This window comes from Silurus meridionalis, chromosome 6, assembly GCF_014805685.1.
Source record: "Silurus meridionalis isolate SWU-2019-XX chromosome 6, ASM1480568v1, whole genome shotgun sequence".
Classification (NCBI taxonomy): Eukaryota; Metazoa; Chordata; class Actinopteri; order Siluriformes; family Siluridae; genus Silurus; species Silurus meridionalis.
This window is the reverse complement of record NC_060889.1, coordinates 11905439-11916517: the sequence shown is the minus strand read 5'-3', so window position 1 is coordinate 11916517 and position 11079 is coordinate 11905439. Positions and strand designations below refer to the sequence as shown.

The window sequence follows — 11079 nt, the reverse complement described above, 5'->3', positions numbered from 1 at the left end:
AAAAAAAAAACATACTTGCCATTTCTTATTATTGCATGACAATACCTGACAGTCTAGGCAGGGTTACAAGTTAGCCAGGCTAATCGCTAAATAAAAACATGTCAGTTTTGTTCAAAGTTTTCTGCTAACTGAGATGTCAAAGAATTCTAATAAACCCCAACTATTGGTAAACACCTGATTTTTTACCATGTTTGGCTCTTTTTCTAAAATCCGTATCCAACAATATAAAAACTGATGATTTTTGCTGTCTGCTAAGCAAAAAGTACATGCGTATATATCAGCTTATTTTCTCTTTCAGGAAAATTACATATGTCAGTTGCCCTTGTTGCCGTTAAACCTTTTACACAAAAAAGGTTATAAAGATTATGAGTAATAGGTTAGGAAAGTGAGTAACTTGGCTGATGTGAGAATGTACCCACACCCACACACACACACACACACACACACACACACGTGCATATACAGGTGGTGGGTAAGAGTTTAATAGAATTACATTATGCTATTATTAATACAGCTCCCACGGCCAAGCTAATGCCAGGACCGACTGATTCGTTCTAATGTCCATGAGCTTCTGATATTGAAGGTGTGTGGGCCTGTATGAATGTGTATGCATGTTTGTATGTGTGACAGTGGAGAAAATTCATGCTGAGCAAAACAGGATTTATGAGGACTACGTTTTGCTGGATCACCCTTGTTTCAGTTCCAGAAGCACGACATGGGAATATCCTGCAGTGAGCAATTTCTCCCATGCATAACTGTAACTCTTCTTGGCAGGTGGCCTTGATTCACCCCTTCTCACTCTTTCTCATGTGGTATCTTCTCTCCCTTGCTTGTTATATATTGTTCCATGGATTAAAACTTGTTTTAATTTGTTTCACTAAACACGAACATCAATCCCAGACTCCTAGAAAGTTTCAGACTGCATTACTGTAGGATTCCTCTCTTCCACTTAAAATATATTAGGAGAAAGAGAAGGAGAAAGAGAGCCTGCTGCCAAATCAGCTGAAGTTCAGTGCATAATGCCAACAGGAGCATGTGTCATCACACTGCAAACATTTTGTACAGTCAGCCACTGTTCTACTGCATGGACACAGACAAAAATAACAGACAAATGTATCCTAGAAGAGAAGAGAAGAGAAGAGAAGAGAAGAGAAGAGAAGAGAAGAGAAGAGAAGAGACAAGACAGTAGAAGTAAAGAAAAGACTAGACAAGACAGTGGAAGAGAAGAGACGAGACGAGACAAGACAGCGGAAGACAAGACAAGAGAAGAGAAGAGAAGAGAAGAGAAGAGAAGAGAAGAGAAGAGAAGAGAAGAGAAGAGAAGAGAGAAATTTGTGATGAAGGTGTGGCAGAATGGGTGGTGGGATGGATTGAATGGATCGTTCATAAATTTCCTTTCTGTAATACTTTCAAAATGGGCATAGTATAGACAATGAGTTACAGATTTCCCCCCCGTTTCCCTAAATTAAAGCAACATCTGGTCTCTATTCACTTCTTTTTCTACAAAAAGTGCAACCCAGGACATTATCACGCCTAAAATCGGGGTTACAACTTTGGTCAGGTACATAGTAAGTCAACACAATCCTCTAAACAATCACATTAATATGTAACATACAATGAATATATGCTCCTAAGATTAAAAAAAAAGTGTTTCATGTTTTCAGGCTTAATCTAAATAAACCACACCCAGTCCATCCTTCTTTTCTGTGGGAACCCTTTTTTTATTTTTATGAAACCATGATACATTCCAACAGTGTGGATAGAGAGGATCTGCCCAGCTGCTGTTTTTTTTGTGGGGGTTTTTACACACATAATCAACTGGGAAAGGTTGTTACTTATAATCCCTTTCACACGAAACATAGAATGTCTTGTGGAATGATGACATTCTTATTGAAGTTTCAAATTTCAGGGATTTTTAGGGTTTCTTATCAGCCTATGTATGAGTGTGAGGTGGAGCACAGTGGAACAAATGGAGCACAGTGGAACAAATTGCTTATTTTGATCTTTCAGAAATAACTGGTTTATGGTGATACCTCGAAGTATACATGAAATGTGAAATAAAGTATTGATACATAGGTTGTTCTGAAAGTAAGATATGATATAATTAATTTTTTTTTTTACTGATCATATTTAAGTAAGACTAGTGAAAAAAACAATAAATGATGTAATAGGGCACAAAACAGCACAAAAGTACTTTGTAAGCTTAGATAAGCTTTGGCTCTTATACAAGCTAAAGCTCCAGTCTGACATTTACAGTTATTCTTGGCCGTCAGAGTTTTCAGCTGAAACTCCAGTAGAATAGAAGGAAAGCAGCAACGGTGGCTTTTTACACAGATTACCAACATGAATATTGCGCGAGGAAGGAACACAACCATTTCCTACTAATCTCCAAAAACATTTATTTTTACACAATTTTTAAAATCATTACCATTAGTTTTATCAATATCTCCAGAAAGGTGCATATTTTAGCTATTTCTTTTTTAATCTTAATTTAAATCACATGGTAAGATTATGCCTTTTGCAACCAAGGACCCCTCTAACTGTAAAATAAATCCCATGAACACATTTTATTTTCACTTTTTGTTGTTTTTCAAGTTATTGAAGCTTTGATTAAATTCAAGTGTTTAGGCTAAACAGGCTAACAACACTAAGAATTGAATTAGAATTATAATAACTGATAATGGTGGGATGGGCTTTTCAGCACTGTTGCAAAATCTAAAGAATTTCACAGACCCCTTGACTATGCATCACAAACCTCACTGTAATAAATGTCTTAGGACCCTTTTCTCTTTTTACTCTCTTTCCTTATAAAATTTGATAATCGAAATAAAAACTTCTCTTCTAAAACCCGTATTAACTAGGATTTTATAGTTAAACTGGCTGAGTCTGCTACAGATCTGTACTGTATACAGCAAAAGAAAGAAAAGGAACCACAATTGTTTTCACTAGAGTATCCATTCAGCTATTATTTCTTATTATTTTGTGTCAAATTATCTGGTGCAAGAATTAAATATTCAGTCGAACAGCCATGCAACTAATTTATGCAGGTCAATATTGAAGCTCACATACTTAGGTGTGAAGTTTGGGTATGATGAACACATGTCCACATAATTTGGCCAGATAATGTATAAAGTTTCTTTCAGCTTCTCCCATCAGGGGTCGCCACAGCGGATCATCCGTATTCGTCATCCGCATGTTCGATTTGGCACATGGTTTACGCTGGATGCCCTTCCTAACGCAAATCTCCCCATTTATCCGGACTTGGGAGTTCACTGGCTTGTGCAACCCTAATGGCTAGGTTGGCCAGATAGTATATAATTTGCTGAATGTCTTTATAGCCATAATATATGGTTGTTGAACATAAGCTCTATACTGGGAGTACTGCATAGTACAAACATCCTGGGATTCAGTGGTGTAGCCAGAGACAGTCCAGGCAGGAATACAACCTAGACTGACTCCATTACAGCACATTATACATACAGTACACACACATTTACTTCTAGCCAATCCACCTTCTGGCATATTGAGTCCACCTCCATCATTAAGTTCATACTGTCCTCCCACATCACCATCTGCTACACTGCTGCCACTGCTAAAGACAAAGGCAGACTGCTGCATGTGATCCACTCTGCTGAGAAGGTGATTGGTATCAATCTTACACCTCTACACAACCTGTACACATCCAGGACACTAAAATGGGCAGCTATGATATATTTGAGAAATATGATTATTTGCACTGCCTTAATTTACATACCCTGCACAAATTGTATAGTTAATGTCTTAATCTAAATTAATTACTTTATTATTTAATTTTCCTAGTTTGTAACGATTTTTCATATTTTTAAAGCACCAGCCCACCATGACAAATTTTATTGTACATGTAACTCATGATACTTGGCAATAAAGATGACTCTGATTTTGATTCTTTTAGAAGGAAACCAGAGAACCTGGAGGAAACCCAGCTAAGCATACAAGAACACGGAAAAAACTCCACAAAGTGAGCCACTGAAAACTGAGTGTACCTTAAAATGTACACACATAGACAGTGTCTGTACTGTGAAATCACAAGTACATATTTCCACTTTTTAAGTAGGTGGCACAACTTCTGTAGGTTTCAAATTTAAAGAGTCGGACCAGGTGCACTCTACTTCCTTTAATCCCCTTTGGTAGTCGCTGCACTATATGATTTGTGATAGAAGAGTATCTGTAAGAGTGAAAGGGAAAGTTTATAGGACTGTGGTGAGACCTGCGATGTTGTATGATTTAGAGACAGTGGCATTGAGTAAAAGACAGGAAGTGGAGCTGGAGGTAGCAGAGCTGAAGATGTTGAGGTTTTCGTTGGGAGTGATGAGGATAGACAGGATTAGAAATAAGTTTATTAGAGGGACAGAGCATGTGGGATGTTTTGGTGACAAAGTGAGGGAAGCGAGATTGAGATGGACATATGCAGAGGAGGGACATGGGGTATATAAGTAGGAGAATGCTGAGGATGGAGCTACCAGGAAGGAGGAAAAGAGGAAGACCTAGGAGGAGGTTTATGGATGTGGTGACGGAAGACATGCAGGAAGTTGGTGTGAAAGAGGCAGATGTAGAGGACAGGGTGGTATGGAGACGGATGATCCGCTGTGGCGACCCCTAATGGGAGCAGATGAAAGAAGAAGAAGGTAGTCGCTGCACTATAAATCACTTCATATTTGCATAAACATTTATCAACACCTTTGCCATCCTGTTGCTGGACACGTCCACATCCTTTTGTATCTGAAAGTCGCATTGAAAATGAATCTCCTGTTGCCACATGCATGCAAGTAACTCAAATGTGGGCATGTCTAGTGATGAGAGTAATATAGAGTAATAAAGTTCAGAATAAATTATGCAAATATGGATCGACTTGTATCGACAGCTAATGGGCCCTTGATCTGTGTTATACTAAAATGTAGTGGCGCCATTCACGTTACTATTGCAACTAGTGTGGCAAAAAAACACCTACTGACGTCTTTATTACACGGAACGTGGTGCCAAGGTGTGAACGTAGCACGAAGTCGAATGCTTTCACGAGCACCTCCCGTGTTCGCCGCAAGGGGGAAGTGTTGTATAAGCGGATATTTAGGTTTTCTATTACCGAAGCAGGAAGAGGCGAAAGCGGATCATTTACGTCCGAGCAGCCGCAGGAGCAGAGGTGCAACTGTCGACGCTCTGAACTTCACTCCGAGCGCGAGCCACCTGCAGAACACAGCCACAGCACACGTGCCCTTCGTGCATCGCTGAAACGCCGGACTTTTCTCTTTTCCTCCTCAACATTCAGGCGTTTACTTTCATTTTGCCAAAAGGAAGCGACGTGTTAGACTTGATTGCTGCTCAGATTTCTCCTGGCTGTCTCTTTCAGCATGGCTGCGACCACCTGTACCAGGTTCACCGACGAATATCAGCTCTATGAAGAACTCGGCAAGTAAGTTCCGCGTGCACTTTAAATCACATAGTTAAAAAAACATTTGCACATTCTCTGTGTTGCTGATTTAGTATTTGTGCATGCATTTTTTTCCATGTGTTGCATAGTTTTACTTTCAACCCCCTGAGCTCCAATTTGCATTTATTTGTACTCTGTGATTGCACAAGAACAACAACAAAAAAAATCATTCGTGTGCAATTTCTGCAAGAAATACACTTTTTAAATACTTTGTTGGAATCTCTCTCTCTCTCTCTCTCTCTCTCTCTCTCTCTCTCTTTCTTTTTAAATTTTTTTTTAATATAAATATATAATGTAAACTCCGACCTTCCAAACAGCTGCACGGTCTTACTGTTTATTGGATTATTGCCCCAAGCACTAAATACTCCCCTGCTGAATAAAACATCAAGCCAAGGGCTTTTCCAAAACCCAGGCTTTCAACCAATCAGCATCAAACAAGCGCTGCTGTGCTGCATTCTCATTGGACAGCACTGAATGAAGTAGGTATTAATGTATACTGCAGTCTACATTAGCCGATCTAAGTGACGGAGCAGAATCAGATACACCCAACCAGAGATGCCCAAACTAGAGCCAAGGCCAAAATTGGTCAATGATAACCCTTTGATTTTACCTGCTATGCCATAGCTAAAAGTCTAGGGGGGAAAATGCCCTTAATGCAGATGTTCATTTCCAATTCAACACATTTTGTTTTTAATTATCATTATTGGTTAATAAATGTAGAGAATATAATTGAATTTGGTTCCTTTTTATTGAATGTTCACGCATCTATTGTTCAGCTTTCCCAAAGTATGGTAAAGAGAACATTTATGCATCATTTACATTCAACCCACGGACCTCAAACAATACGATTTTTGGCAATTTTGTATGAAAAAGTTTGAATACCTCTGGTTTAAACTACCGTATTTTTTGGACTATAAGCCGCTACTTTTTTCCTACGTTTTGATTATGATTTTTCCTGGGTTTTCCCAGTTTCACAAGCTTCAAGACAAAAAACCGAACCCCATAACATTAGACCAATGAAATTTCTGAACGGAAATGAAAAAACGCACCTCACCTGTGTTCTGAGCTGCACGACATTGGGAGAAAAAACGTTTTTTTTTAACACACGACGATGCCAAAAGAAAAACTCTTGAGAAAAATAGTTGTGAAAGGAAGGAGGAAGACAGTGAACAATGAGTTTCTTGGTCGGCTACTGTTTAGATACAAGCCGTTGTAATGCATTGAGTCTGGGTCATTGGAGAGCTCACTAACTCCAGTTGCAACAGAAATCATATAAGCACACACAGGTTTCCAAAACTCTTGTTTTTTTATTTTTCTTGGCAACAGCGTTACGGGTTAGTCAAAGAAACTTAGAAATGAGCATCAGAAAATGATAAGGACATATTCCTCGGCCTTGCACACATGCAGTAATACTGGAAAAATGTGGCGGCAGGCTATTCCCAAAATGCCGCTCTGCTCTTAAATGAGCCACAACATATTTCACCCGTTACACCGTGTAAAACTTGTGTAAAGTTCATTAGTTTCAATGTAGACAAATTGAGTGGGTGTGGCTTATATATGGGTGCGCTTTATAGTCCGGAAATTACGGTATATGAATGTTACATCTCCAATCTTGGCTCTACAGAAGCACAATTTTGGTAAAATAATTCAAATAAAATAGTATTGTTTCTCAGCAAAGGATAACCTCAAGGTTCTCCAGGTTTTCTGATTGCCTCCAGAAACTGTTGTTACTGTCGCAGTACAACATTACATATCATAACTCTAAATTAAAAGTGTTTTCCAAGACATTAGAATCTTTACTAAAGTACCAATGATTGCAGTTTAAATTATTGCCTAGAAGCACAGATCCATCTAATGTCTCCGACTAGACCTTATTAAATGCTCTATCTATCTGCATTAGCTCACAGTATTGCACTTTGTTGCAAGCTTCGTTTTCCATTATGAGATAGGACTTCATCTAGACTATTATAAGCCTACTTATCTATGCATCAAGCACTAGATGTGGACTTTCCCCCTACTGCTAACCTTCACATCTGCGAGAGGGTGATTTGTTTAGAAGAGTGAAAAGACAATTATCTAACATGAAGTTCAAATGAATGTGTACAGTCAAGAAGAACCCCCAAACAACCTGCACATATTTAACAGGAACATCATTAATGTCAACAGGAAATTCAGGCAGTCAGAATATTTGTGCTCTGGAAACTTATTTCCAATCATAGACTTCTTCTTCAGCACCAAATTGTTCTTCATGCTTCATATGCACATATGCAGTTATGGATGTAAAAAATATTCAATAACTATGTTATTAAAAATCTGTATATAGTATTATAACTGTAGCCATATTTACATGATCAAAGTTACTTATTTCACTTAAGTGTCTAATTATGCTTTTTAATGGTATGTTTATGGGGAAAAAAGCTTTTTTGTGAAGAAGGGGAATTTCATAAGCTTGTATAATATGATATTTAATGGCATGTGTTTATTCAATACTAATTGCTAGCATTTCAGTTAAGATCAATTAAGCATTTATAAAAGCAATTCAAAGCAGCATTGCTGATAGAATGGGGCTCTCTGAACAGCATAGCACTGGTTTATTCATTAATTCATTTCAATTCAATTCACCTCAAATTACTTCAATGCTTGATTTAGGGAAGTGTGAAAATGAAATGTATGAAATAAAACCTGTCATTGTATGTGCTACATGCTATGAAGGACAAATTAAACAATATATTTATATTGGCATAATATTTATTAGGAACGCCATAAAATAGCCTTATCTTGATTTATAGAGCATTTTTGAAAGCAGTCTATTGTTTGTAAAAAAAAGCTAAAAAAATACAATAGGTCATTCTTTTAATAAATAATGGAAATGTAATCATGGACAAATTGACAAAAAAATCACTATGTGGTGGTATTGGAAAATGATCAATGACTTCACTTACAGCATTGCCGAATTAATCGACAGAAAAGATATAAATAAAATGAAAAAATAAACTGCTAGTACTAATACTACCACTAATAATCAATTAACCAATGAATCAAATAAATAATAAATCATTTAATTAATAAAAAACTGCAGCTATTCTGCTTCACAAATAAATAAATTAGTTTGAATGCAATTGTGATATATATATATATGTGTGTGTGTGTGTGTGTGTGTGTGTGTGTATGTATATGTGTGTGTGTGTGTATATATATATATATATATATATATATATATATATATAGATATAGATATAGATATAGATATAGATATATAGATATGAGTGTGAAATACTTATCACATTTAATTGTGCCTGGAAAAGATGTTTTTAGTTGGGTTTTTTTTTCATTGTTACCTGCAGTGTCTATAATACAAGTGTACAAGTGCCTATATAATAAAAAAAAAAGTAATTGGTGAATAAAATTAGTGATGGCTACTTTTAAAAGGTACAAGTACACATCATAATACCTCATACATATAGAAAGAATGTCTGCTGAATAGAGCAGTTTGTAACATATTGGCTTGATTGGTTCAGATGAATACAAAATTTTTATAATATCTAACTGTAGCTATATATACAGTGGTAACTCGTGAAAATTCTGATAGTTTGTGAGAAGCTGCGAGTGACTCGAAAGTCCGGAGTAACATTTTAAACCAGAGTTTGTACTAATAAAGAAATGTTTGTAAAACTATTTATTTAAAGTAGTAAATAAAACATTTGTCAAGTAATACACAATTTTTTGTTGAGTTTACAGAACAGTACATATGCAATTCCCTACAAAACCATCCAATCGCCATTTTTTTGTTATTCGTGAGGGGTCATAGAATGTATTCTTGTTCACCTTCTCATTTACAAGACGATTTGAGAGCTTGTTGAGGTATTATAAATGTTTAAAGTAGGTCTTTGCCTTTGTTTTTACAGAGGAGCCTTTTCAGTGGTTAGACGGTGTATGAAGATCTCCACTGGACAGGAGTACGCTGCCAAAATTATCAACACCAAGAAGCTGTCTGCCAGGGGTGAGCTCTATAATCTGATCATTTAAAGCGTTTGATGTTGAGAGAACTTTGAATCTAAGTGACAGGCTGAAGTATGTGTGGGTTTGTCATGGGCACGCTGTACGTCTTTACTTCAGTGTAGGTAGGTAGATAGGTAGATAGGTAGATAGAGAGAGATAGATAAATAAACAGACAGACAGACTTTACTGATCCTCTGATGGAAGCTATTGCATTACTGCAGCAGCAGCCTATACAAACATTTAAAAAAGTGGGATGTAATTAATAATTGTAATTAATAGAAATAATACAATATTGCATTTCTATGATGCTGCATCATGCATTCATGCAAACTGACAATTCAAAAAGAAAGAAAAGGAAATGAAATGTGCAGATTGTCAGTGAATGTGTGTAAAGTAAATTAACAATGAATAATGGAATATGTATATAACACTATTATCACTGTACTGAGAAGCATAATGATCAGTGGTTTTTAATATAATTGTCTTCTATCATATTTACCAGAAAACAAACATGAGGATTTTACATAATATTCGCTTAATGACCTCAATGATAATTCTATCATAAGAAAGAAATGCTGTAATAAAAACTGAATCGCACCTCAGGCTGCAAACAGAGACGCGATGGAAATGATATGCTTTAAAATGGCACTGTTTTGCTCACCACGTCTTGGCCCACGACCCAGCACCCACGCTGTGAGCTGTCTGGCTAGCTTCCTCACCTCTCGAGTGCATAGTGACTCAGTTTGGCAGGCTCATGTTGAGGCTGGGCACTGAATTTCTGTGTCTTTTCATGTGTGTCAGGGCTTTCACTGGCAGCTGTTTACCGGCCAGAGTATGAGTGTGTGAGAGTGTGGGACGGCGCTGATGCCTCTCTGTTGACTCATATTGAATCTTTAAAAGAAACGGAGGTCCTGTGTGCAAGGAGAAGGTGGCGCATCTGGTTGTTGTTTTGCATGAGAAGATGTGGTTGAGTGAGTAGCGTGTGTGTGTGTGTGTGTGTGTGTGTGTGTGTGTGTGTGTGTGTGTGTGTGTGTGTGTGTGTGTGTGTGTGTGTGTGTGTGTGTGAGAAACCTGAACACCCAATAAGTGGTGATGTATGCTGATTTACCCGTCATTTGTTAGTATAGGGAGTTGGAGAGAGCTGAAGAAATGGAAAGGGGAGAGAGAGAGATTCAGCAGGGGAGGGGGGATGTTGGAATATGGAGAGAGATCAAGAAAGGAAAATGGAGAGAGGAGATAGAGAGGAATATATAGAGAAAAATGCAGACTGATAGAGATGCAGAGAGAGAGGATATGAGAAGAGACGGAGGAAAGTGGAAGATAGAGAAAGGATCATAGACTATGGAGAGAGGGAGAGGTAAGAGAGATCTATAAAGGAAGATGAAAGAGAAAAGGAGAAAGAGAGATGGAGGAAAGGAGATGAAGAAAGAAAGATGTGGAGAGACTAAGAGAGTTTTTAAGGAAGATGGAGAGAGATGGAGGAAAGGAGATGGAGAAAGAACGATGGGGAGAGACTAAAAGAGATGGTTTAAGAAGACGGAAAAGAGAGATGGAGAAGAGAGATGGAGGAAGGAGATGGAAAAAGAAAGATGGGGAGAGACTAAGAGAGATGGATA

The 11079-nt window shown here is 37.5% G+C and overlaps 1 protein-coding gene across 16 annotated transcripts in view; it reads left to right on the top strand.

Annotated features, from left to right (window-relative positions):
* Positions 1-5125: 5125 nt before the first annotated feature.
* The window catches only part of camk2d1 (calcium/calmodulin-dependent protein kinase (CaM kinase) II delta 1), an 80829-nt gene continuing 74875 nt past the window's right edge, over positions 5126-11079 (top strand). For 13 of the 16 annotated variants that reach the window (XM_046850888.1, XM_046850884.1, XM_046850893.1 and 10 more), the window contains exons 1-2: positions 5130-5446; positions 9370-9464. In XM_046850888.1, coding sequence (XP_046706844.1) covers positions 5385-5446; positions 9370-9464 — 157 coding nt within the window. In that variant the 5' untranslated portion in view covers positions 5130-5384. Of the gene's footprint in view, positions 5447-9369; positions 9465-11079 lie in introns of all 16 variants that reach the window. The other 3 variants (XM_046850889.1, XM_046850885.1, XM_046850886.1) reach the window with 2 other exon arrangements.